The sequence below is a fragment of the Xiphophorus couchianus genome, chromosome 14, assembly GCF_001444195.1.
Source record: "Xiphophorus couchianus chromosome 14, X_couchianus-1.0, whole genome shotgun sequence".
NCBI classification, from domain to species: Eukaryota; Metazoa; Chordata; class Actinopteri; order Cyprinodontiformes; family Poeciliidae; genus Xiphophorus; species Xiphophorus couchianus.
Genome location: NC_040241.1, coordinates 11,706,292 through 11,733,403, shown reverse-complemented (window position 1 = coordinate 11,733,403; position 27,112 = coordinate 11,706,292). Strand labels below are relative to the sequence as shown.

At 38.9% G+C, this 27,112-nt stretch overlaps 1 protein-coding gene across 1 annotated transcript; it reads right to left on the bottom strand.

The window, feature by feature from the left end:
• Positions 1–437: 437 nt before the first annotated feature.
• On the bottom strand, positions 438–25,379 carry LOC114157934 (uncharacterized). Its single transcript, XM_028039156.1, has 3 exons — positions 25,101–25,379; positions 6,405–6,457; positions 438–1,396 (listed from the first exon to the last, which is right to left on the bottom strand). The coding sequence occupies exons 2-3, from the start codon at positions 6,434–6,436 to the stop codon at positions 607–609; spliced, it is 822 nt and encodes a 273-aa protein (XP_027894957.1). The 5' UTR covers positions 6,437–6,457; positions 25,101–25,379; the 3' UTR covers positions 438–606.
• Between the last annotated feature and the right edge of the window lie 1,733 nt (positions 25,380–27,112).

Below are 27,112 nucleotides of genomic sequence, written 5' to 3'. Positions count from 1 at the left end.
CAGCTGATGGCCAGTAGTTGATGGTATATTTTATGATGCATTAGTGTCCACTTCAGTGGTCTGTGTGCATTTATAACATAAAAATCCACAGGAAGCACAAGAAAATGGCTTTTAGATAGCTGTCCACTGTAGTGACCACTATGCATGAAAGGGTTAAAAAATATAGCTTTTTTTAAATATATTTGTTAAAGCTGTCACCATATTATGACAGTGTACTATGAGACAGATATTCTATAATCACCCTCATGTATGCGCTGCTCACACCCTCCCCATTTGCTGTGCTACGCTACAGCAGGTTCACCACAACAGAGGCTCTCATGAATGTGAAGGCTAGTTAGCATGGTCACCTCTGACAGCGGATAAACAATTTTCCTGGAGTGGTAAGTTGATTCTTCACCATTAGATTCTTCAACATTAGTGCATTTAGCAGAGGCTCTGATTGGTTGTTTTTGACCGGGAGCGGTACATTTCTTGGAAGATCTTGATCTTTTCACAGATTATCTGTCTCATATTATATCGTCACGAAATTGTGACAGTTTCCACAAATATTTAAAAATCACATTTTGTTTGTAAAAGTTACATACTGTAGCTTTAAGGGTTCGTTTTTTAATCGGAATCCTCCCCGGCGGTGGCGGCCTCCAAAGCAGCAAGAGCCTCTGCCACCATAGAGTCCGTGACGCTCTGCACCTCCGCCTGGTCTTTCCTCACCTCCTCCTCCTCATCCTCGCTCTTCGTCACAGAGAAACCGCTCTCCTCGGTGGAAACGTCCGCAGTCTTTGGCAGCGTGACCTCATCCCTCGTGCCACCAGAAGACAAGCTGGTGGTGCTGGTGTGGATGTCCACGGACAAGACGCTGCCCTCGTCCCCGGTGTCCCAAAGATGCTCCGGCGTCCCCCCAACGCCCTCGTCGATCTCGTCCACCGACGGGCTCCTGCCTGCCATGCTGCAGGTGGTGATGGAACTGTCCCACCCGTTCGTCATAGCCTCGTGCTGCGGCTCGCTGTAGCTCCTGTGGTCTTCGTACTGCTGTACGTTGGGGTAAATAGGCACCTGGATTGCGTCGATGTCCATCCATCGTCGTCCTACCGCCTCTGGCTCAATGATGTACAGCCTGCCACCTGCGGGAGGCGCGCTCGCCTGCTGGTGCATTTCCTTTGCAAGTGACGGCGCCGAGTGAAGCCTGTGGTTGACCTGGTTGTTGTCATGCTCCAGTTTCAGTGTGCTGTTGTTGGACTTGCTGTAGCCCAGGTTGTGGAAGCCCTGCTTCTGCTTGGTGTGGTCGCCCTGCGGGTTGCGGCCGGGGTCACCGCCCACGTGGTGCTGGCCCTGGTAGAGGGAGCTGGATGCAGAGTCGCTTTTCCGCACATCCACCGCCGTTGAAGGGTCGTAGATGTAGCTGCGGGGAAGTCAAGACACAGAAATGTAAATCACAGAGATGGATTGAGTTTTTGACATGGGCAGTTGCCCAGGGCGGCAGTAGAACAGCTTTTGGGTGGAGAGATGCTGAAGGGACCGGATAAAGAAGCATCTGTCAGTTGTAGGAGTGGGTGACATTTTGTGTTACTATTGTGATAACAATAAACAATACGATAAATTCCCACCCCTAGTTGTTTGCATAGCTTACGTATTTGAAGTCGTTGTCCGACCGGAGCAGCATATTAACAATTTGATTCTCATTATAGTCCATCATGGTTGTTGTTATTCTTCCCGCTTGCGCGTATCAGGATGCAGAATAGTGAGATTTGTTGAGTATCAGTTACATTCAGTTCGGATGAATCGGATAGGCAAGCGGCCTGGGTCGCATTCGAAAGTCTGTTGTTCAGACTGTCATAAAAAGATCATATCATGTCGCATTACATCACTGGATGTTGGCAGCCCTGAGGAAGACAATTTGACCTCCCAGGAATATAGCTCTCCTGTATTTTGATTGGTTAGAAGATAGCAGAAGGCGGGACTTGCCCAGGGTGGGATTTATCCAAGAGCCACCACTGCACCGAGACATAAACATGAACAGGACTTCATAAAAAGCTCACAGAATGATGGTTGTTCATTAGCACCGGGTAAAAAAGTGGGTCTCACTTCATCTGTGAGACAGCACAGACAGATTTATAATAATGTGCAACAATAATGATGAAAACACCACCTCATTTTCCCTTAGTATATAACCAGTTGGATAATGAATGGCCGAATTAAGAAATGATGATTTAAATTCACATTGAGTAAATCAAAAAAACAATTTTTCTATAGCAGAAAATCCTGATTGTTGACGTCTGCAAAACTGATTTTGATAATTAATTCTCACTTCCTTTGAAAATTGTGTTCACTGGCTCTGCTACCCCCCCCCATCCCACTCTGATGGATTTTCCTTCAAGGACAGAAGAACAGGCTGACTCGTTCACACTTAGACCCTACCACTGAGAGCGCGGAGGCTTTCCTGTAAGATGCTGTCAGACGTCACCCACTGTGAGCCTCTTGTTTTCATGACGACCTTTTCATTTGTTTTCTCCATCTCATCACCATGTTCCTGACTCCAGCTGAGCTGCTTCCAGCTCGCGTCTCTTAACGTGCTCCCTGCTCTCATCCTTCTGTCTCCTTCAATGTCACCGTGATGCAGCTGCGACTCTAACCTGCTGTAACGTTACGCTTCTCCATCCGAGCGTCCTTTGAGCAAAGAGCCCAAGTTCTGAGAATTAAGGAGATCGTTTTCAAATGTATCGACCGATTCGGGTTTCTCCGTCCTCTTCCAGCCGCCCACACACAGCCTCACCCCTCTGACTTAAGCACCTCTTACCTACCCTGCATCTTTCTTTTTTCACACCCTCATCTTCTCACTGCAGAACGCTGAGAAAATGAATGTTTTCCATTTCCTCAGCTCTGCTGCTGTGTCCTCTGCCAAAGGTGAAATCTTGAGCATGTTTTCAGAGAGGCGAGAGGCTCTCTTTGTGCTTAACTAAGGAAAAAGAAACGACCAATAATACTTAGAGGGGGGATGAGAAAGCCTGGCAGGAGAATGAAACTGCATTTTCATCAACAACAGGCGTCCATCCAGTTCATCTCGAAGCAATTTTCTCAGAGCCAAACAAACACATGGCCTGTTGTTGTGATTTTCTCTTATTGCTTCCTGCTGTAGTGGACAAACAGAACAAGGAATAAGGCATTTATTTTTATACCTGGAACATATTTCAAGTCTAGATAAGAGTGGGTCAGCTTCTCTCTTGTAAATGGAGGTGATGTCAGAATCACAGATGCCAATGTGTGACAAAGGAAGTCTTTTAAAAGCTGGTGCTTCAGCTGTGTCTATTTTGGGTTATTTTTTATCTTCTATCAGTGATAAAAAATTGAGCTATACAGCATTGTCGCTAGATGAGGTCTAATTGACAAAGTTTGCTTACCACAAACACTGGCAGTATCGTGCTGATTGTTACTGTTTCACTGTGATCCTCTTCCTAATTGCGGTTCAGTATTCACAGATTTTCATGTGGAGTTTAGATCTGGGGTCTGCAACTTGTGGCTCCAGAGCTCCACTTAAATAAGTCATCTTTTGCAGTTATTCACAAATGCAGGTTTTTAATGGCATAAATAGATTTTCCATGACAGAATTAAAAATGCTAACGATATTGTCTTAGATTGAATTTTTTCTCATTAATTTCAACATCTTCCTGAAGGAAACATATACGTTCTCGTTTCTGCATAAGTTTTATTTTTTTTAATTTACTTTCAAACCTATATTTCAAATAAATTTCCTGCAGTCAATTTTTAAAGGTCATGTATCATTTGTGGCTCTAACAAGTCTTTTTTAGTTGGACTGAAGGATTGTAAAGGTTGTTGACTCTTGCTCCAAAGTATTTACTGAAACCCTGTATATTTATTAGTTTATGCTTATTTAGAAGGAAACTCCTGAATTAATGTGATCGATAAGGTGTAAGACTGAGAAAAGCGCTTCCTGGACCCTAATTATGACTTTGTCAAATCTTAGGCAAATATGATATTGACACTAGTTAAAGTCCAGGATCTGCAATTCCAGTCCTCCAATGTTTACAATGAGAAATACAAAGCAGAACATCATTTTAAGGAGAAAAAAAACAAACATAAAAACAACTAGTCCAGTTTGCCACAAACTATGCAGGGGACCAACATGTACCTTTTCTATCTGCATAAAATATTATCTGTGGCAGAGCTCTGGCACACCAACTCCACGATAAAACACAATAAAGGCAGGCTCAAGCTGTGAGGTTAGGCAGGGACAGGGAAGCCGATCAGAGGATGGGTGATTTAACACAGACCAGGTTAGGATGGACTTTTTCCCCCCAGATTTTATTTGCAAAGAATTTAAATCATCATTTTACTCCCACCTTGCAAATATGTCTCATTTTGTGTTGCTAAGTTATAAAAAAGCAAAAAAAAAGTACATTGATGTTTATAGCTGTGCTTCTGCAGCTCCTGGATGTTTCCTGTCCACCATACAGGAAGTAGGCAGCTTTAACACAAATCCAAAGAAATGTACAATAAAATTCAGGTGTATGCTTCTAATTAATTGCTCATTTATCAGATCAGCAGAGTTATATACTTTCTATTTTTACTGGGTGGACGGCGGGTCCTCATCGCTGACCCAGTAACCTAAAGCCTCAAACTCTGCTAATCCCAGAAATGTGACACTCCCCACAATTACGGAGGTATGTGTTTGTGTCACAAGCATTCGCATGTGTGTGTTTGACATAAGAAAAAGTGTGAAAGAAAGAGGTGGGGGAGGGGTTGAGGGATTACTACGCTGGTATGCAAAGCACTTTGAGGCCCTTCGTTAATCTCCAATCAGAAAGTCGTTTCCTGGCCGCGCTCTGTGACCGCGCTCACCTCGGAAAGCACGGCGACGTCGAGCCTTGACAACGATACATTGTATGCTTCTAATGAGCAGACAGTCCTGGAGAAAAATACAGTAACCAAGGGTGCTGGCTATTGACATATCGACTCACGGTTCGTACTAAAAGTCCACGTGAGGCGCACTGTGCAGACGTGTTATAAATGGAGCTCTCTCTGTCTACAGGAGACGAGACAAGAAATCATTATGTGGATAAGCAAAAAGCGGGAAACGGCACCGAGGAGGAACCTAACAGTGAGAGGATGAAAGAGAGAAGGACAACATTCAGAGGTGCAGCTGTCATTAGATCTGGGTTAACGGGAGTTAAACACGCAGATGTTTCTTTGAATTTAAAACATGTTTTGATCTAAAATAACACAAGATATTTTGCATGTTTTTCCTTAAAAACAATCAGATTCAAAAGTATTTTCAAACTCAACACTATGGACTCAATTTGTGCACGCATGGTCCTGCAGCAGTGCAGTCACTGTTCCCAAAGTGAATCAACTCTGTAGTCATGTGGTTATTAGAAGGTATTTTTTCCTCTCAGTCAGAGAAGTGCAGCTCGAAGCAACCCGAGGAAACTTTTTCTTCCTGTTGCTTTAGCTACAGTAGAGCTGCTTCCTCGCCTGACAGTGAGAACTTCACCTGGTTTAAAACAAGAAATAGCAAATTCAGAAAGCCTGGCGAGACTAAATAGGTAAAGTTAAGTATAAAAAGATGAAGTGAGTAGATTTCGAAACAATCCAATGAGTCAGTCAAGAAGTTTTCCTCCGCTTTTCCACTCATTTTCTGTTTAGACCAGTCGGTCTTCATTCATAACATGAATGAATAAATTTGTAATTAAACTGTGACACTACATTGGGCTTTGGGCTTTAATATGAATATGGCAGAAAACCAAGAACAAAGGAAACAACAGAAAGATCAAAATAGTAATGATATTACTGATGATATTAGCTTTTGCGGTAGGGCTAAAACCCTTTCCACTGTTCACATCGAGGCATATAAGTTACATTTAGTGTCTGAGCTTTTAAACTAGGCGGTTCTAAGTGTTTTTCGGGGGGAAGTCTCAGATATTCACAAATTTTAGCTAACCTCGGCGAATACTGGGTGTGTGATTTTAGTTTAGAGGAACAGATTTTCATAATCCAAATTTACTTTAAAGTGTTAAATATTAGCTTAATATAAATCTAACCAGTAGCGATAGTAATGAGTTATTCCAATAATTTATCTGCTGCATTGGTCCCGTTTTTATTTATTTGTTGCTTTATTTGTCTTCTTACAGACAATTAAAGTTCAGACAGTTATATTTCTGGAACAGCATAATATGCATTTTTTTCCCTCACATTCTGGTGAGTGAGAATAATTTTCATACATTTTATCTTCATGTTTTGATTGTCAATAGAATATCATTTGTTTGTTCCCAATTAAAATAAATATGAAAACTGAATTTCATTTAAACAAAAAAAAAATCTTCACAATATATTGGAGAAGAAAGCAAAGTAAAACTGATACAAAAACACAGAATAAAGTTAAAATAATATCTTACCTTTTCACCATCCGGCAGCATTGGCACCCCATTTGGCCAGATGTGTTGTGTTGCTGTGGAGACACATTAACAAACCAATAAAATATTAAGCAACCGCACATTCTAGGAAGTAAATGGCGCAGCACCAAGAACAGAGCAACTCAACCCACAGACGGGACGTCATATTTGAGCTGATCAAGAGCAGGTTACGGGTCTCAGGTTCAGATTGATAATCAGGGAGCATTATTGATCACCTCTGACATGTGAACGGCTTTGTAATGAAAGCTTTTTCCTAAAGATTTCACCTGATCACTTAGCTTTGCTCTCGGTTTTATTGGTGTTTGGTCACGACGATGAAAGCTGTGTTTGCCTGAAGCGCTGATAAAGTTGTTATTGCCATCGATCACCTGCATCTCTGTGTCTGTCCGTGTGTGTGTGTGTTTGCGCGTGGGTGTGAAAGATCGTGTAACAACATTCAGGATGGGAATGACCTTTTCTCTCCTGGTGGTGTGCTTCACCAGGCTGTGGCATTTCATTGCCTGGGTAAATAATTAATCAGTGACTTTTGAATAAGTTTGTCTCAAAGTGAAGGAGGAACAGAGACTGACAGAGGGAGAGGACACAGTGTCTTTTAATGAAAAATAAACGCGAGGAGCTTTGCCTGACTGACGTAGAGGCACTGATCCCCATAGGACTGTAGTTTAAATCTTCAGCTTTGCTCTTATGTTATTTTCACCATCTATAAACTATGCATCATAGCGTGTCTCGCTAATGTCTCGTAAGCTGTTCTTGTCACTCTTGCAGATATTTTTCTGTCACAAATCGCCGACATCTCCATTTACTCCACCTCCTCTCTTCTTCATCTGTCTTTCTCTTTCATTTACAGATATACAGAAATCTATGTCACCAACAGGGATTTCAGTGTTTCACTCTTCTCCAGATTTTCCTGTCAAATATTTGACTTTCACACTGGGCCTCCGTTTATTTGCAGATTCACCTATTGGTAGATTTTTACGTGGAATGTAACCCTAAGTTATTTGCAGAAAATCTGTCTATTTGTGGATTTTTTTTGTAGCACATATCTAAAATATTTGAAGGAATGTTGCAGCTTGGGAAGCTGAAATACCTGGGGCAAAGCTACTTGACATGCTATTGGCTGGCGTCTGCAAAGTGTCTTCAGCACCAAGTAATGTACTTGGTGCTGATTGGCTGTCCCCCAAAGAGTGGTAAATATTAGACTCTGCTGTATGTTAAGATGGTTTCAATACTTTTTAACGCATATTAAGGTATATTTGGTGTTTGAACTATTAAAATAGGCATTTAGAAGTGTTTAGTGGAGATCTGAGGATTTTGGATTTGGTCCCTAATCGCCAAACAAACCACATACTGGAAAATGAAGGAAGGAATAAAATAATCCAAAAAAGAAGGTAATCAAACAAGGATGTACTAAAGAACCTATTGAAGTGCAGAAGGAAGGTGGGCAGGAAGGAGAAAAAGAAAAAGGAAGAAGCGTTATACTAGTCTGATTTCATTTCAATAATTGCATCCAAGCTTTCTGAAACAGAATGAAATTGAACCGTTAAGTGCCTCAAGATCCCCGTCCCTAATGTATGAAGGAAGACGATCTTAAGCACATCTGAAATGAAGCAGTTTTTCATTAGGCTATTAAAAGCAATAAGAAAATGTTGTTGATGTACCATAGTACTCCTGTGAGGACTCACTTTACGACAGTCTCCTGATATTTCAGTTTAAAGTCGTGACTGCTTCCAAGCACTGCAGCAATGAAATCATCCAATAAAACTTGGAGCTTTAATTTTTTGGGCTAAAACCTGAACTATGAAGCAGAATCAGTGCGGCTCAGTGATACGTTTTCAGGATTTCTTGCTAACCTGAGATCAATCTATGGCAGCTGTTGCGTCATTTTATGAAATTTGTTGGGCTTAAGCATCCCTGCTGAAAGCAGCCAGATTTAGGAATGTAAGAAAGTGCCTGACCTCCAGCTGGTATCAGAGAAACTGATCTATGCTAGTATTGATTAAACAGCTGCAAGGTCGGTTGGGTTATTCATGTAATAGCAGGTTGCACAGGTTTCATCACAAACAGGTCCTTCTTTAGGTGGAGGCCTTATATATTTGTTGAAAAGCAACAGAATCTGGTTTAGCTTTCCCAAGATATCTAATAATCCTCCTGCAGGTCTGCGGCTGAGTTTAGAGGCAGAAGTGGGCGTCAGCATTCAGGCTACAGAAAAAAAAAGACTCATCATGATGACGATCCTCTCATCTCCAAGTGCCTCGTATTCTCCTCATCCAAATGGACCCTTATGATTTGAGTTGGGCTTGACCGTAACCTGGCAGCAACAATCCCTCCGCTTCACAGTCATCGGCACGTTCACGCAGGCCTCCGACACATTCACGGTTAAAAACCAAGAGAGTGCAATTTCGAGTCGCCGCCGGGGCCGGATGCTGCGACAGGCTGCACTTTAAATAGCGGACCCTGTTTCACACACTGCTGCTCTGGCAGGGCACCCACCCAGCTGGAGGTCCCTTATCTTCCAGGAGCGGAGCAGGAGAGGAGCTTATTTCCCCTGAGGGCTTCCAGAAGCGTCACATCCATGCAGAGTTGCGTTGGTCCTGAGAGAACGCTGCAGTCACAATCAGCCAACTTTTACAATTACAGTTCACGTTCGAGCAGGTCAATAATCCTCCGAAGAGCTCCACCTCTCCGTCCCCTCTGCCTGCTGGATGTGCAGATTTCTCCCTCCATTTCATCTACCACACTCCGTCTCTTGTTTTATTGTTTTGCAGTGGCATTTCTTTTCTGGTGCATTATGTATATCCCATATTTCACTGATATGTGTTTGCTGCTTTCTGCTCTCAGGGGTGCTTTTAATGTGCCTGCCTCAAAGTCGTCCAGGCTGCTTGGATTAATTTGGGAAGCATCCACAGCCCACCATCCTGCCAAATACACAGTCATGGCAATAAGAAAGCAGATACACCCTCTATCAGTTCTGGGGCTTTAATAAAGAAACAACCAGGTGTTTACTAAGTGCTAAAATGATTTAAATCTGACTAAATGTAGCTTAAAACACTGAATGTGTACAACATATGTAAAACCTGAGAGGTGTAGTTCCTTTTTACCACAAGTTTTATAAACTGCAATAATGAATAATTATGCCAAAGAAACGTGCAAAAAGAAACTCAAATCTTATGCTTTAAATGTATAAATTTATGTATAGTGGCTCAAGCCTAGTTAAAATTCCATATTTTTATGATGTAACAATAATATTTCTGGACAATATACTGTCCCAGAAATTACATGTTATTATATTGTTAATGATAATATTGTTGTTCTGAGACCATTTTCAAGTAATATAATGATATCGGTACAATAAGTCTGCCTACTCGAAGATCAATAAACTTTCAATGCTTAACTTTGGAAGATATTTTAAATATCCAACAAACGGACAAAAAAAAAAAAGACCAATAAAACAAAATAAAAAACCCCACACACAACTAAAACTATAAATAAAATTGACTATGCAAACAAATTGCAAGCATCTCTGTAAACAAAATTGCTGATCAAAAAATATTAAATCATCAGAATGGAAATGATCATGTGATTAATTGATTTACTGCTTGCTGTGACAGGAGTCCATCATGGTGCAACAGTAAAAAATAAACGTCACATTGTATGTGAACTAATGGAAGACTCAGTCTCAGCTTTTCATATCACAAACACCACTGTATCTATTATAAATACTGTCATTTTATATTTTCGTTAGGATTTGTTGACTGCTAATCTTTATGTTTTACAAATGATGGCCCTGATCTATTATTGGGACCATAGTACTGATATCAGCAATAAGAGTCCCTGTACTTTACGTACAAAATTATAAACATTTTTCTACATCAAGAAACATTTCAGAATCACTTCTCCAGTACACAAACTCTGTTAATACTTAAAAAATATTCCTAAAAATGCGATAAATGAGTCTAATTAAATTCAGTCTCCTGAAAATGTAATTCAGCAATAAAAACGTGAAATACTTCATTTTATTGAGCACACAGTGATAGAAACTATGGTTAGCCACAATGCGCATATTCGATTAAAGTGAAGAGAATGACTTCAACGTCCACTGAGAGCAAACATGCCAGACAGGATGATTAATGGCCGCCTCACTGGGTCGGAAAAAGCTGGTTTGCATCGGAGTTGGGTTGAGTTGCACATTTGCAAGGCAAAAAGAGTCTCTGGGCTGTTTGAATGCTGACAATGTGATTGTGGCGTTCACTGCCTCGGGCTGACCATCCTGCTCCCGCTCAGCAAAAAAGTCCCCTCAGAGGAGAACTCGTCCTGCAGGCCAGGAATGGCAACAGAGCCACCTAAAAAAGACTCCCAGATAGCGGAGAGAGTGTTAGCTTTTAAAGTCAAAGACAACTCCCCGCCGAAAAAAGGTATGTTTAGGCTCCAGAGTGCCTACTTGTAGCTGCCACAATGTGTTTGCTGACTAAGATGATAGAAGACAGAAATACTTTATTCTGCTGAAGTGCAACAATTGGCAGCTTTAGGATCTTCTCTAAAGTGATTGTTTTTGTCAATTCAACAAAGAATTTGATTTGCAGTTTCAAATTCTAGACAAAAGCAAGAAAGCTTCTCTGTTAAATGAGAAATGGAGGAAATGGTTACAGAGTAAATAATATCTGCAACTCAGCAAACAATGAATCCAAATAAACTCGCTTTATACAACAGAGCTGAGTGCTTTCAGCTTTTGAAGCTACTTGTTCCTCAAATAACTCAGTACTCAGTCTTTCCATCTGCACAAGGCTTGTGATATTAGCTCATGAATTCATGTAATTTAAGGTTAACAAAGTGACCTAAACATGACCTAACAAACATGTCAGGATAAATGCTTCATTAGGTTGGAGATGATGGGAACTGCACTACTGAGAAACGTTGCTGAATGTTATCCATGCTGGAAAAGCTTCGACACCGACTCTGCTGTTAATGCTTTGAAATATTCTACACTTCATGCAGATCCAGTTTTAACCTTAGGTGTCACTGCAGTAAAATATATACGGCTTTTACTTTGGTGGTCTGAAGGAAATATACAACAAAGAAGGAAAAATCTGTGTCTAATCAACAGTCAACATTACATTTGCTACAAAAATTAGTTGAAGGTACACAAGTAGTGTTTTGAAAAAAAATATTTAAAAAATTTAAATAAATAAATAAAAAACATAACCATAAACCATAAGTAACCGTAACTATTACACACTGATGACTTCACACATCTTGTCTTCTCAGATCCAAAGAGCTTTAAACTCTCTCTGTAATGGAATCATCTTTTTTGCACCACGAGTCATGCTAGCTGTAGCTGGGTCCACCAGAGGTCTAACAGCATCGCTCAGATCATCAAAGGTTGAGTTTATCATTCAAAACTGTTGAATCCGTAGCTCTTTTGAAAAATTGCAAAAAATTGAAAACTGGCAGAATAGTCCTTCCAGTTTCCCAAAAATGCCTCATATATGTATACCCTTATAGCTTGTCGCTCCAATGCCTCAATAAGACACTGATGTCTACTCTGATAGCTGAGGATGAGCGCTACCTAGCTGAAATATAAATATATCTTGTCTAACTGTTTACATCCGTCGCTGTCATGATTATTAACAACCTATTACTTTAACAGACTTATTCACGTGTGACTTTAACTTCTTTTCTTATTTAACGGAAACACTGCAATTGCAAAATTTTTTGACATTACCAGAATATCAAAAAGGTTTTGTGCACTCTTCAAAATAGAAAAAAGCAAGTGAACATTTCACTAAAGTAAAACAGATACGTGTTAATCTTTCTAAGACAGGAAAAGAAAAAACTCAAAAGAAGGAGCTACTCGCTAACACAGTTTGATCAATAATTAAAAACAACTGAAACTGGAACTGAAAAGAATGGATGAAGACCCGAGTTTATCTTGCCACCACACACAGCGAGGAGGATGGTCGGGTAAAAATAATCACTGAAGCTCTCTGTTGGAAAACAGAAGAGCTTTCTTTTTAATCTGTGAGGTAAAGGATGACATGATTTTCTCCGCATCATTCACATTGGATTCTGGTCTTATAGTGCGTCACACTGACAATGCCTTGAAGAAACACATCAGCAATGGTCTTACATAAGAAATTGCTACTGTCCCTCAATCTGGGAAGGGCTATAAGTCTTATTTCTGCAGGTAATTCTGCAGAAATACCTGCAGAATTTCTAAACAACTCTGCAAACCCATCAGTAATACCAGGCTTCCCAACCTCCTGCAGGTTCTCACAATAAGCAGCAGCAACAACAGCAGGTCTCTGCTGGCTGAAACTCACATCCGAACATCCAAATAACCAATTATGTAGCCTTCCTGGAGACTTTTCAAACTCATAATGAGATCACAGATTCAATCTGTGCATCAAATGACCATCATTCATGCAGCTATTGGCCATTGTTGGTTGGCAATAATAGTGCCTTATCTGCTGCCTGTGTCATTCAATATATTACATATTGCTCTCGTTTTTTTTTTTTATGATGGGGAAGATTGCCGGACGATTACTGAAGAAGAATGATTTTTCAGCTTGGCCGGGCCCCCATTTCTTCACTTTGTGAGCTTCCTGCAGGGGAAATTGAAACGTTTCATCTCGGAGAAACAGGTGCAATAAAATCGAGATTGCTGTAGAGTGTCTCCGAAATGTGGTATGGATTGATCTAGGGAATACCTGCAGAATTGGCAGTCAGGGACATTCATGAGCTTTCGCTACAGCAGGAAAATCTCTCCTCGAAGGACAAGGCTGAGAATAGTCCTTCCAGTTTTATCTTTCTTATTCATAAACGGGAATTTTTTGTGTTACAATAAATGGACGATTTTACTGTCAGAGTGAATGAAACACTTAAAAATGTAACAACACTGTGTGAGTTAGTTTTATGAAGCTGCTGCATCAAAAAGAAAACAATACAATAAAATGAATAAAATAAAAATGATGATGTATGTGATACTGTAAGCACGACCGGCACAATCCTCTGATATGAGAGCAAACATTTTTCTACAGAACAGTCACTGATTGGTCTCCTACAGTATTTTAAGTACTTAAAACTACTTTCCGCAACATAAATTAAAAAAAGTAATGACAGAACCCTAAACTAAACTAGAAAAAAAAATGTCAACAGTTTGCTATGAACAGAATTAACACTTTGTTTAATGCAGAGCATCTTTTAAAGTGATTTTGATTTCACAGGACAGCTGTGAGGACCCACTGAAGTGGAGTTAATCAAGGCCAGCAGAAACGACACAGAACAGCTACACATGATCTAGGAACAGTGAATGGAAGCAGCTGAAAATCTCCCAAGTCTTATTTGGATATCAGTTAGAGTTAAACAGGACAGCTTCTTATGTGCAGAAAGGGTTCTTGAGTGCCAGCTTTCAGGTTAAGACTCAATGTGAAGCCTGTGCTATGATGACATTTTTCCCAGTAAAGTTTGCATAGGGAGGAGGCTGTGATGAAGAGACGCACCAACAAAGCCTGTGAAGCTGCTGTTTATTAATCATTGACTCCACCGTATTTATCACTGAAACAGTTACAACTTAAAGTCCCAAAATTAATAAAAAAAAATATATATATATTTTTATAGTCTTGGGGTATAGAATAAGATATAGAGAAAAGGATAGAGATAAAAAGAGTATTGGAGTTACGCATTTCTGCGTGTCAGCCACATAAAAACAATAGAATAAACCCAGATTAAATACAAAATAAAGTCTTAACTGTAGAATTACCTCATTTAAGGACCCTTCAGAACTTTATCTTTTTATTTAGTATTTGTTTCACCATACTTATTGGTTAAGTATTGTAAAAGAAATTATGGAGATCATGAAACGTTCAGAACAGAAGTCTAATTTGATGTAATTGCAACCTATTTCTATAGACTGTTTGGGCCAATAAACAGACAATTATTCCTGAGGAAACTAAAAGAACTATGAGTGACTTGTTTGTGGTAGATATAATATTTATTGCAGTCACTCCCAAGTGACTGCAAAATAACTTCAGATTAGACAAGTACAAACTGGCTCCTGGTTAGTTTGAGACGTCCTATGATGACAGCTCCTTTTGTAGAAAAAGACCCAAACTCTGGTAAACTTCCCTGTGAATGTCACTTTGCAGATTTGATTTCCAGATTTTAACCACACAACATTCCTACTCCACACCCTGTAGTGGCCTCTTCTCAGTCTTGCATATCTGATACCAATTGTTTTTGCTGTGTTCTTGGAATACTAAAATCCATCCATAAGCAATTCTGTTTAGCGCTGAGGTTCAGTTGCTGGTCTAAACATTACACAAACCATCACTCAAGACCAAAATACAGGTAGGGAAACAAATACAGGGAGCTTAAATAACCTGTTTCGGCCAAAACTTCATAGGACTTCCTGGTGTGTGCAGGTAATTTCTCCAAAGTAGGTCTCAGAGTGAACAAAGACGCGGTCCCAGAGTCAGGTTATCTGAGATTGGGAACATTTAGCTTATGTTAGCCCTGTGTATAATGTGACACATTATAAAGTCATATTGGGGCTCATCACAGTATACAGTATGTGTTTTATGTGTTTGACAGGACAGTGAGAAGGGAGATCATATTCATATGGGTGACACTGGGAAGGGTGTGGTAACAAGAAAGTAGGAAAACTGGCATGACATCCACCTCACTGTCTGTTGTTTAAGTTTCTTGCTCTTTATCAGAGGGGGAACTTTGTGAATTTAATTCAGAATAAGCCATGACAGATTTTTGGAATATTTTGTAAGTGAATAAATATCCAAAAGCAACCTCAGATCTTTCATCTTCAGATTTTTCAGTGCTTCCATTTTTTCTCCAGACCTAAGATGACTTCCTCTTTAGATATACAGTAGAAATTTTCCTGCAAGCCAGAAGAGGTGGTCATGTATGCTGAATGTTAGTGTGGTGGATGGGTGCAGCGCCGGGAAACTTCATAACATATTTATGTGAAATACAGTCGTGTTAAAAGTCTTGAGTCATCTTTCGTTTCTTGACCTTCCTCTCAAGCAAACAGACTTTATTCTTATTTCCTGAACTAGTTATTCTGACATTTGAAAAAGCATTCAGTTTTTCTTTGCACTTTGAGTGCCAAAATGTTAAACGTTTGAACTCATTTTTCAATCCAGGATCGGACTATTTTTTTGTTAAAACTGATCTATGAATAATGCGAGCATAAGAAAGAATCACAAACTCCAACGATGAATCATTGTTGCCTTTGTGCATAACAACTTAAAATAACAATTTCAAACTTAATATTTTCCCACAAAAGACATGATTTTTAATAGAATCATTTGAAAATACCAAAGATAACAGTTTGACAGACAGCATACAGTGGTTTAGGACCAACAAGGTGACTCCCAAAATGAGCCAGAGAAATGAACGGCCTTCATCAGCGGTTACTGGTGGGCTACTGGAGGCCAGCAACCAATCAAAACGTTGTTAGCCCCTTATTTAAAACCCCTAAATGTGTTTTGTCTTTGATCTGCCGGATTTTGCTTATCCTGAAGACACAAAGCTTCAGGATAAACAAAAAGTAAGATTAGCGTCTGATTTTTCAATGCTGCCATTAATGATCCAAACAGGGACTGGCTGACGGGAAAATGAAGCGTTCATAAACAACATTTGCTTTTTAAAAGAGCATTAACAAATTGTGATGGTGAAAACTGTTCACAAGTCTCACCCTCCAATGCTCCATAAAATCTCAGAAGAATAAAGGGAGGATCAAACACTGACTAGATGAAACATTTACAGTGTCATAACGACGTGAGGCTGGGTTGTGGAAACTGGTTCTTCTATACAACCAGCTAGGAACTGGTTATATCATCATCACCTTTGTGGGAACACCCTTGACAACGTGACACAGAGCAAATGATATTTATGATGGAAATTGTTTTGTGATTTGATACCATACAAGTTTAAAACCTTGATTCACATTCACACACAAGTGTCTATGGATAGTCTCTGACTTTTTGCTGTGAGAACAGGACAGGAAGTTGTTGAAAAAGTAGCTGAAGTCTAAAGAAAAACAATAAAAGACCTCCAGAGAGTCCAGACAACTGCTGATCAAGAGTCCTGGTAGAGACCAAAAACAGCCTGGCTCCTTGTAATTTGCCTCCCATAAAATTCTGGACTTTGAATTATATTTTAAGAAAGTTTGTCTGGAATTTACAGAGACTGAAAACATATAGTGAAATTTCCTAGGTGACTTTTTGGTCTCTAAGATAACTGATACACTGACTTATAAATGGTTATAGTCACTTTATCATCCTATTTAATGAGAGAATTTTCTTTTTTTCTTTTACCTGTAGTTCAGAGATGTCAGGCTGGGATTTAATAGACAGATTTTTGAAAAAAAACCGAACAGAATAAAAATTGTCAGCCTCATTTAGGCTAACTTCTACCAGAATCCCAATGTTTATTATTCTGGATCACATTACAGCATCCCAGCTTTATATAATAGGAGGAACTGGCTGCAGATGTCCATGAAACAAAGTATTTAAGCTCTTTCAAATACTTGGATTAAGCCGATACACATATGATGTTTTATACTTGAGGTAAACCTTCCTTCTGAAACCTTCCTTCTGTTTTGATGCTCATGGCTTTGTTCGGCTTTTCTGATCACCTCCTCTGCAGGGACAGATGGCACACCGAAGCTGTTTCTCCATTAACGTGTCGTCTTTGTAGGCACTGCATCAGAAGTACAATTTTTTTCCCCTGCATGGTCTTTCCTTACAAATACGCCAGGGTGAGATCCCAGTGGGATTCAAGGCGTGAGGAACGAGGTGCCGCCTTGCTGTTGTGAGACGGACTGGTAGTGACAACTGTGACTGCGGTGTCATCGGCGGTTTGGCAGTCGTAGTAGGAGTGTGACAAAGAGATAAAAATGGCCATTTTACCACCTTATTGCACAAGCTTCAATCTCTAAACATGGAAGAGAAGAACTGTACTTGCTGCCAGCTTTACAATAATACAAATTAGTTGGTGTGGACAGAAAACATTGGCAACTGGCAACAGTTTTTATTGTATTTAAGTATAATTTTACACCCTTAGAGGCAAAGAATCTTCTATGCATGTTAGCAGTATTAAACTAATTTCTTTCAAATTTTGGACACCGAGGAGTGGATATAAAGAGGAGGTACAAGAGGAGATGTTTTTAAGTTGAGATGTTGTAGTAATAGTTTTTTCAACAGTTCATCACTCATGCATACAATGTCTCCTGTATAACATAATATCTGTCAGCAACTAAATACAGCCTGTGGCCTTAAACACCAACCATTCAGGCTGTCATGTTTTTTATGAGCAGAGCACCATAAACTGTTGTAATTAGTTTTACCATAAACTATTTGAAGTTGACGGTGCAGCATATGCTTAAGGCTCTTGTTGTGAAGGTTTTGTAGGAACAGTGACGAGCCGTTGAGTTTTCTTTTAAAGCCTTTTGAAAGAGTCAAATCTGCTGTATGACTGTGTTTCAGATTTTCAAAAGGTCTTGAGGAACGGCACTTTGAAGATTATTTCTCTGTCTCCACATTGCAAAAGAAAGCAAAAGCCCAGGGGGAGACAGGGATAAATTAAGTCATCTGCTCCAACTCGTTATACTACTCTAATGCAAAGCAGGGTGAATTTTAAACTCATTGTTGCCTTTGGATCAAGATACTTCATGTTGTTAATTTAATTTCATTGCTGTCAAACATGTTTTGCAACTCTGACCTAGAGTTATGAATGGCTGTACACCTATTATAATTGGTGGAATTATAGCATGTAGCTATCTTCCTGTGCTCTTCATCTTCCTGACAGTGTTAATTAAGGAAGAAATAACTTCCTGTGACACCCTGTATAATAAGAACCTTAAACAGATTGTCTATAGTATCCCCTCAGGTTGAGACAATATGTTCAAATAGTTCAGTTTATGACTTGACCAGGTCTTTAACTTCTAAAATACATATTTAAGCTGCATAAAATAGTTATTTGTGATATTATTTATTCTCTACAATGACACTGAGATAAATGTTTTCTAAGGTAAAGTTATTAAGAAGCTGTCACTACATTTTATAAATGCAAACAACTCAGACTTTAGCTAGAAGCAACTCTTCAATAAAACCTTAATTTTGTGATGGAAATATTACATTTTACTTCATTTTTCTCCAGTAGCTGGATAGGCTACTTATTATCTGGGTTCTATGTCAATAACATAGTAACACTTTTGATTATTGGTTTGTTTATCAGAAGAAAAATCTTAACATTCAACAATTGCATTACATATCTTACATTTTCCAGCTAGCTTTATAAAATTGAGTAATACAAACATTGCAAATCAAGAAAAATATAAAGCTGAAAACTAATTTTCTGCCAAATAAGAAACATCTAGATTTATTTTCCATATTTACAAGAAAAAGCGTGAATCTTCTCTGATGTCTAAAGCCTGGAAATTTGCAAAATAAAAGGCCATTTTTTTCTTGATTAAAGGCATACATTTATGATTTTATAAATAAGATTCTATTGCATTGTGAAGTCAGAAGTGTGCAAGATTTTTCTTTTTATTTACTATAGAAAAACAGTTCCTGAGATTATAAAGTCTGACATTTGCAGCAAAAGAAAACAGAGATGCTTAAAGTTTAATAGTAAACTCAGGAACTCAGGATATCCAAAGTGTAAGTGCAGGACAAGTCCATTCAATTCATCTACCAGGCTATTCAATTTCCTTGGTGCCTATTGGCTGTATCCCCAAGAGCCGAGATAAGAAAGAGAATAGTAGATGTTACACTTTTCTAGTGAAGTGCTAAGACTGTTTTTAATGTGCATATTAATGCATAAAGAAGTATATTTGGTGTCTGAACTATCAAAACAAGACAGTTGCAAGCATTTTAAAGTGGCTCTCATGTGTGAATGTGGAGTTAGTTGTTGTTCCTAACTCCTGTGAATGCTGGGGGTTTACTGTGTACAAATGCATCAAAAAACTCTTTACAGGTTTATTCCCCTGCTGCCAAAAGTCGCCACCAACTACAGTTTGGCAGCGAACATGTAATCTCACATGAGACAAGCATCAAGCTGTAGCGTCAAGACTCATCTGATGTGTGAAGATTATTTTAATTTGTGAGCGATCACTCAAATTAAAAGATTTGTTAAACTGTCCACCAAACCTTCTCACAGATTTGACAAGCTTTTAGTTTCAGTTGGCTTCAACTGGATTTTTCTATCATTTAAGTGACAAACTTGAAGTCTTGCAGTAATACCGAGAACAATCCCTTTATTGACAGTATTTCCCTGCCGCCTGCTGCTTGTGTGACTCTCAGCTGAAAGCAAACCGCAGCATTTCGATAAGATGCTTCATTTTAAGACCTCTTATCAGCTGGAAGGCTTTTAGGTCCAAGCTAAGATGTCAACACTGTATTTCAAAGTCTTTGTAGTGACAGAAAAATGATGGAGCCTCAGCCACAGCTTTGTACTGCTTTTCATAACTTATCATAGCATATGATGAGATACCCCTTCCTGACCCGATAACGCTTCCCATAAAGGAAATGCAGCTTTTCATCTGATTCGTTTTAGTGTGCCACTTTTTCAATTACAGCTCGCACAGAAAAGCTCAGAAAAACTATTAAACGTGTGTCACGGAATGGAAAGAAGTCGAAGCTCGGTCGGAACGAGACGGCAGCTTTAGATCTGAGTGTTTGACAGGTGTGTTCAGCAGTGTGACCTCGAGGTGGCTGATTTGAATAGGCCGGATGTGATTAGGGAAGAGCATTCAGGGTGAGTCATATGGAAGATAAATTTCTACAAAGCTTGTGTTGAGAAAACATTACAACCCGTCTACAGATTTCAGACATGGTGAAGCTGACTGGCTCTGCTGGTGTCTTTCTGTGGGTGTAATGCGATGTGCCGTCTCCTAACATGCCTCCCTCACACGGCCCCGGGCGGCAGTCTGCAGTAAACAAGTCCCGTCTCTTCTGTATTACCCAGCAGCCCACACTTATCAATAGCTCTGCCCTGTTCTGTGTTACACTGCAAGCAGGCCTGCTGCTTGTTTTCCTCCTCGCCCAGGAGCCCTGAACTCTTCTTCAGAAGGAAAACAAGTCTGCAGAGCCGCTTTAAATAATGCATGGTTAGTAAAGCTCAGGTCAGTAGAAAGTGAAGATCACTGTGTTCTTAGAAACTGCCGAGCACAAGTTATTACAATCATCACAAACTGTAATTTATTTCATGAGGATTTTATGTAAAGCAGTGCAGAATTGTTAGGTAGAAACAAGTTATCTTTTCTTTTTGTAAATGATAATCAGAAAAGTTGCCATGCATATGAATTCAGTCCTACTGAATCCGCCTGTTCCTGCTGGAGAAAAGTAACCCCAGCGCATGATGCTGCCACTACGGCTGAAACGATTCCTCGAGTGATTCAAGTACCTCGATTATTAAAATTCCTCAAGGAAAATTTATCTGCCTCGAAGCTTCATTAAGTTATATTTTATTATTTAGCGCACCGTGTTCCGGCCAGGTTATTAATTGTGTTGCGCGGAGTTCTCACTTCCGCCTGAGTTGTTGACGAAAGCTAAGTGTTAGCAGCTTAACGTCCAGTTTTCAAGTTCGGCCTGGGAGGATTTTATTGATCGGTGATAATGTCTGGGTCTTTGTCGTTTTTCGGTGGACCAATAAGCATCCTTAAAATGACTGGCGCGATGCCTGGAGTACGGTAGTCTTTTCTGCTCCCGGAGCTGTTTCCTGATGGCGGTTCAGAGCAAACAGCAGGGAAGAGCGCTGCAGGTGTATTTATACAGGTGAGCGGATAGACTGAACACTGCGGCCGGCTGTGCATTAGATGATTAAAGTAAGTGTAGCTTTATGGATGAACAAGAAAATTGATTGCATATCATTCCGGTCTCAACAAATGAGAGGCGGAGCTCATTGTGACGGCAAGTAGCTGGTAGATGAGTTTCTGTGTGTGACGAACGAAGGTGTCAAATCTCGTCGCTAACATGAACACAGAAACTATAAATGTCTGGGCAAGGTGAGAGTTCATCTATTAAATTGACTGAAGATGAATACATAAATGAAAGCTGGAGTATAGAAATTTTTTATAAGTGTATTTGTGAGCCAGCCTCTTTATTGTTGAATTGAATATAATTTCAGATTTTTGTATAACTTTTCTTCAGAAAGTGAGCTATTATTGTTACGAGTTAATTTTCTAAAAAGTTATTGTTGGGGAAGCTCAACTGTGAAAAATTGGACTGATGTTGATATGCGATAGTAATACTGCTGTTATGTGAGATTTACCAATGTTTTACTTTATCTTTTTTTTTATCCAATTACTCGATTAATCATAAGAATAATCGATAGTTTACTCGATTACTAAAATATTTGTTTACAACAGCCATAGCTGCCACCACCATGCTTCATCATGGGGATGATGTGCAGTGTTAATTTTTATTTTGTATTCATAATGCAGATTTATACAGACACAGGTGGATTAATAGTTAGGTGACTTCTGCAGTATGCAATGGGTGTTATTTTGGTTTATCAGAGTAAAAGTGCTTAACACAAATGCACAACACACTCGCCATATTTTTACTTGCACAGTATTTGAAAAACACCTCACATTTTCCTTCCAGTTTACAATCATGCAATCCTTTATGTTGGTCTATTGTTTAAAAGTCCAATAAAACGCACTAAGAAAGAAAACACAATCTCTACACAAATCATGTTAAATGGAGATAAAACAGATGGATTGTCAAATTTTAAACATTTACCAAATGACCATCCTGGGTGTTAGACAAAAATGTTACTTCAAGTAAGAGTAAATATAGAGATAAGGCGTTAACAAAATAAAAGACGACACACAATTTGACTAAAAATACACGCAAGTTGTGCCTGATATACTTGTTGATATGTAGAAAAGGGAGCAGCTTTTCTTTTTTATAATACACAACGCAACTTGTGGAAGACAAATTTACAAACTATATCCAGCATTCATGTTTTCTGGTAGGTGAAAAGAAACATCCTCCTTTACAAACAAAGGAAGAATGCAAATTTGACTGGAGTTCATTGTATCTAGGCAGATGTAACCTGACTTGGAGAAAACAATAAAAAGCTATATTGTATTGTAATGTCACCAACTGTAGTTAGACTCAACACATATTTTCACTCAGATAAGAAAAACACCTTCTTAGCCTTCGATTTATGAGTCATTCACCAAACTTTCAGCCAGTAATGGAAATGTGCCAACTACCTCCAAATTAGTTGTAATTTGATTTTGTTCTCCTTGTTCATTAAAAGCATTAAATGTGAAAAGTCCAGCTTTTTTCCTGTATTCAAATACAACAAACTGTAAAGTCACTGATTCTTGAAGTCGAAGAAAAATATTTCATTGTAAAACACTGAATGCTTTGCTATCTATGACACGGATATCACTGATAAGATCCTTCTCTGTCTTTTTCCATGATTGTGATCATTTGACATTGATATTATATTTTTTAAAATAGATAGTTGTTTTCCACACTTCGACATTTGAAATGAATTGTGCTTTTGGGAACATTTTTACCAAACATCTGTAATGATGTAAAGCATCTTTTGTCTGAAAAGTTGAAAGAGGCAACTTATTGCTTTTGTTCGATAAACAACAATTACAGTGATTATACTGATTGTGAAAATTGCTGCTGCTGCTGCTGCTGCTGGCATTTTCCAGTTAATTTCACAGCCTTGCTGAATAATTACCAAGACAACGAGCATGAATGTTTCCTCAAAATTATTCTGACCTTCAACCAAAATGAATTTGAAACTAAAATCTTACATTGCCATGCAGTTATCAGACATCTTGAAACTTTCCAGATTTTGTCAAATTGCAGCCACAAACTTCAATGTATTTTATTTGGATTTTACATGGTAGAGCCACGTAACCCCTTCTGACTCCACGTCCACTGGAATGGACATGATAGTTTTCTGGTATTAAACCAATAAAAAATTAAGAAATTTGTTATTTGCATGATGCTTCTTACAGATCGTTTCTTTTATTAAACAAAAACAATGAAGTTTAGACTCTTAACTTGATACTAATGAGTTTCAGGCATCAGACAAGATGAGCATGTGTGTGAAAAGAGAGATGGGAAGGAGTAAGAATCTGTCCTATATCAAAAATACCCGTTTATGTTCATAGCAGCCTAAAAACATTGCTCTCAGTATAATTTTAAGTATTACCAGTCATTGTATTTGAAATTTTCATAGGTGTTATAATGACATGGTCAAAGTCCAACTGCCCGTCAAATTTGACAGCACTTGTTGAATTTTGCAACAAAAAATGTGAAAAACCCGTTTCTAGACGTAACAGCAAAGGCGTGTTAGTGTGTGCGTTGCAGAGGGCTGGGGGCGATTTCAAATGCACAACACACCTTTCAGATTGTCTTTGTGAAAAAAAAACGTGAACCCATGTTTGGTTTCATTCCTCTTCAAAATTTTATGCTTTTTTTTTTATGTTGGCATATCAGAAAATGTCAATATAAACTAACTTCACAAAATGTGGGAAAGCCGAAGAGGGAAAAAAGCACTTTCTCAGAGCTGGTCACGTCTTCTGAGCTTTGAATGTTTGTAGTTTTGTATTCCTGTGCTGTAATATAGTTCTTTTAAAAAGGAAACTGGTTTTCCCACTATTGCAGATCAACACCTCCCTCATCTCTAGCACACCATTTGTGCAACACGATATCTGAACGCAATGTAAACAGCAGCGCCGAGCTCAGGTTTACTTCCTGTTGCAGGTGTCCTCCCGAGCTCAGCAGCAACAAAGCACAGAGCCGATTCATTTGCATCCACTTTTAATACTTTGTTTTAAGCACCGAGCTGCCACTAAAGGCAACAAAAAAAGAGAGGGGCTTAGACAACCCACAACACAACGCTGTCAGGAAAAACCTGCCACTGCAAATTCAAGACACCAAGTGATGCATTACACCGCTGTAATACATGAGTTTGTTCTGGTCCAGAGTTCAGCCTCATGTTAGAGGAGCAAACACAAGCCAAGGCCAGCCATGTGTGCAGGACCACCTCCTCCTTTCCCACCTCCACCTATCAGGAGCAACCAAACAACAGCCCTGCATTCACTCATTAACTTCACCTCTACAGCAGCCCTCTGTTATGGACATTTTTATGTCCCTGACTCCCCATGGAGCAGGATATCACCAAAACAAAGTATAAAAGTCAAAATATAAGTCATTTTATATTTAGAGAAATATAAAACGAGGAATTGAACTGTGGTAAAGCTTACACACGGTGAAAGCTGTAATCTATGAATGACGCACGGATTTACTTTTTTGTGACGCTTTTATTTATAAATAACGCATATATTTAGTATTTTGTAACGCTTTTATAAATATTCATGATGCGCAACAGGTGTATACTGACGCCTCTGAAGAAAAGCTAACCGTGGGGTAGGTTTTCTGCAATAAATGTCAGCCGTTATTGTTACTATAGTGTTTTATTACATCTTGTTGGGAAGTGATGCTGATTTCTGCCATATGGCTAACACCGTCCACCTGTCGACGCTGCGTTAAGTAATGTCTAATTACTCCTCTTTAACTTCTCTTTCTAACTCTAACTTCACCATGAAGCGCATTTAAAAGTAAGTTTTGTTTTTAAAATTATCATTATTATTTAAAGTAAAAATAAAACAGAGTTTGAGCCTACCTGTCGTCCAAAGTAGAAGGTGTGGCACTTTAATTTGCCCCAGGTATCAGAAACACACGGATGTCATTTAACGTCTCCTTCTCTCTTCCGGTCCTTCAGCAAAGTGAAAAAGTCTGAAAAACAGGTGAAGAAAAGATGGAGGTTTCTTTTCCAGGACGGTCAGAGTTACTGTGGTGGGTCTCTGAGAACAGTTCCCCCCCCTCGGTGACTCCGCAGTCCCATGTTTCCCTGTGCGGACTCGGTCTGCTGATGGGTTGGTTAGTTAGTTAGACTGTAGAACTAGTGGAAAGCAGTGAAGTTGAATTTGCGGCAACACGGTGGTTTCCGGTTGTGCCTTTCAAATTAAAACACAAACTACTCCCCTCCTCCCCCCCCTACTGTTGAGTAAAATATATTATACTGTAAACTGATAACATGGTATGTGAGGAAGGGGTTCAGGGACTCCGGGTAATAATAAACCTGAATATTCCTAAATTAAAATCCGAATTTTAAGAAAATATGAGATTGAAGTCAGAATTTTGTGCTATTTTGAGTTGCCCTAATTCTCTTCCGTATATTTGCCACTTTATTTCTGTCGAAGAAATAAAAATATTTCAAATAATTTTTATTTATTTAGTTGTTGAGTTTAATGTTGTGTTCTATAGCAGGGGTAATCTAACTTTACACTTTCAGAAGCTATTTTACCCTCATCAGTACTAAATTGAATATATCTGGAGACTCAAACTTTGTACATGGAAAAACATTATGAAGACACAATAATGTATTGTAATGATTTGTCTTGTCCTCTTGATCCTTATTTTTTCAGAATTTGTTGGCTTTTATCGACACTGCATCGATAAATATTTAATTAACTAAATTTGTTAATTAAATATTTTGGCTCTGGAATAACAAAAGGTCAAAAAGTCTTAATTACAAATATGTGTAAAAATGTTAAAGTCTGTTAACCCAATCCTGTTTATTTATTTTTTTTTTTCAAAATCTTGCTTAAATAAAAAAAATATACTTGTATGACTTTATTTTAAATATAAGCTAAATGATGACTTGTTGAATCATGTATTTATTCAAATGATCTGTCCATCCACCATCTTCTGCTTAATCTGTAGCTGGGTCTCAGAGGCAGCAGTCAAAGAATGTTTAGGTTAAAATTTTGTCAATACTCATGTTAATTGCTTATTATCATGAAATAACAGTACAGCGAGAAATAAAAGGTGTGTGTCTTTTCTCTTCTTCCAACACAGCAGTTCAAGTACTGAACTGAAGATACTGGTGGACTGATGATAAATCTGCATTCGGATCCTCAATTATAAGTGTGAGACCTGGTTCGTGACTAAATGAAGGAACTCTTGGATGCAAATAACTTAAATGAACTAACTCCTTAAAGTCGGTAGGCTAATCTTCAGAGATAGGGCGACAAAATCTATTATCCAAGGAGAGCTTTAAGTAGAGTCACCACTCTTTTGCTTTCACAGGAGTCAGATGAGGTTTGAGTTTTTGATCAAGACTCTGTTTGCCAGGTTTCTGGCCTCTGGACATCCCTTGGAAGAAAACAAATTGAGAGTTTTATGAAGCAGAAAGATGTCTTGGAATCTCCTCTGGGTCTTTTACCTTTGTGACTCGATCAAATGAAAAGAAGTTAATGGATGTATGAATCCAAAAATAAAATGATGTAAACTTCTTCACAGGTTTTTCGACTCAGAGTCTGGGAGCAAAATGTGAAAATAGAAGTAAAGGAAGTTTGTTTCTGATTTTATCGATACAAATATGCAAAAGGTTTTGTCATCAACTGAGAAGATCTGTTGAAAAGTATAATCTCTTCTTCCAGGCAGTCCTGGTTTTGAATATCCATCAGAGTTTCAGATTATCTTTGTTTTTTAAAATCCTGAGGCAAGAAGTCTTTTGATCTGATGGTCCAAGGGTCATTGTGTAAATACAGTCCATTCGCCCACATAGCTCTAATCTCGCCCTACCCCAGTCCTGACTAATACCCAAACTGCACAGGACTTCCTGTTTGA

Excerpts from the sequence above, each read along its gene's own strand:
- LOC114157934 (XM_028039156.1), bottom strand. The coding sequence starts at position 6,436 with ATGGGGTGCCAATGCTGCCGGATGGTGAAAAG. Across the intron at positions 1,397-6,404 it reads TGCTGCCGGATGGTGAAAAG|CTACATCTACGACCCTTCAA; the intron begins GTAAGATATTAT and ends ACTTCCCCGCAG.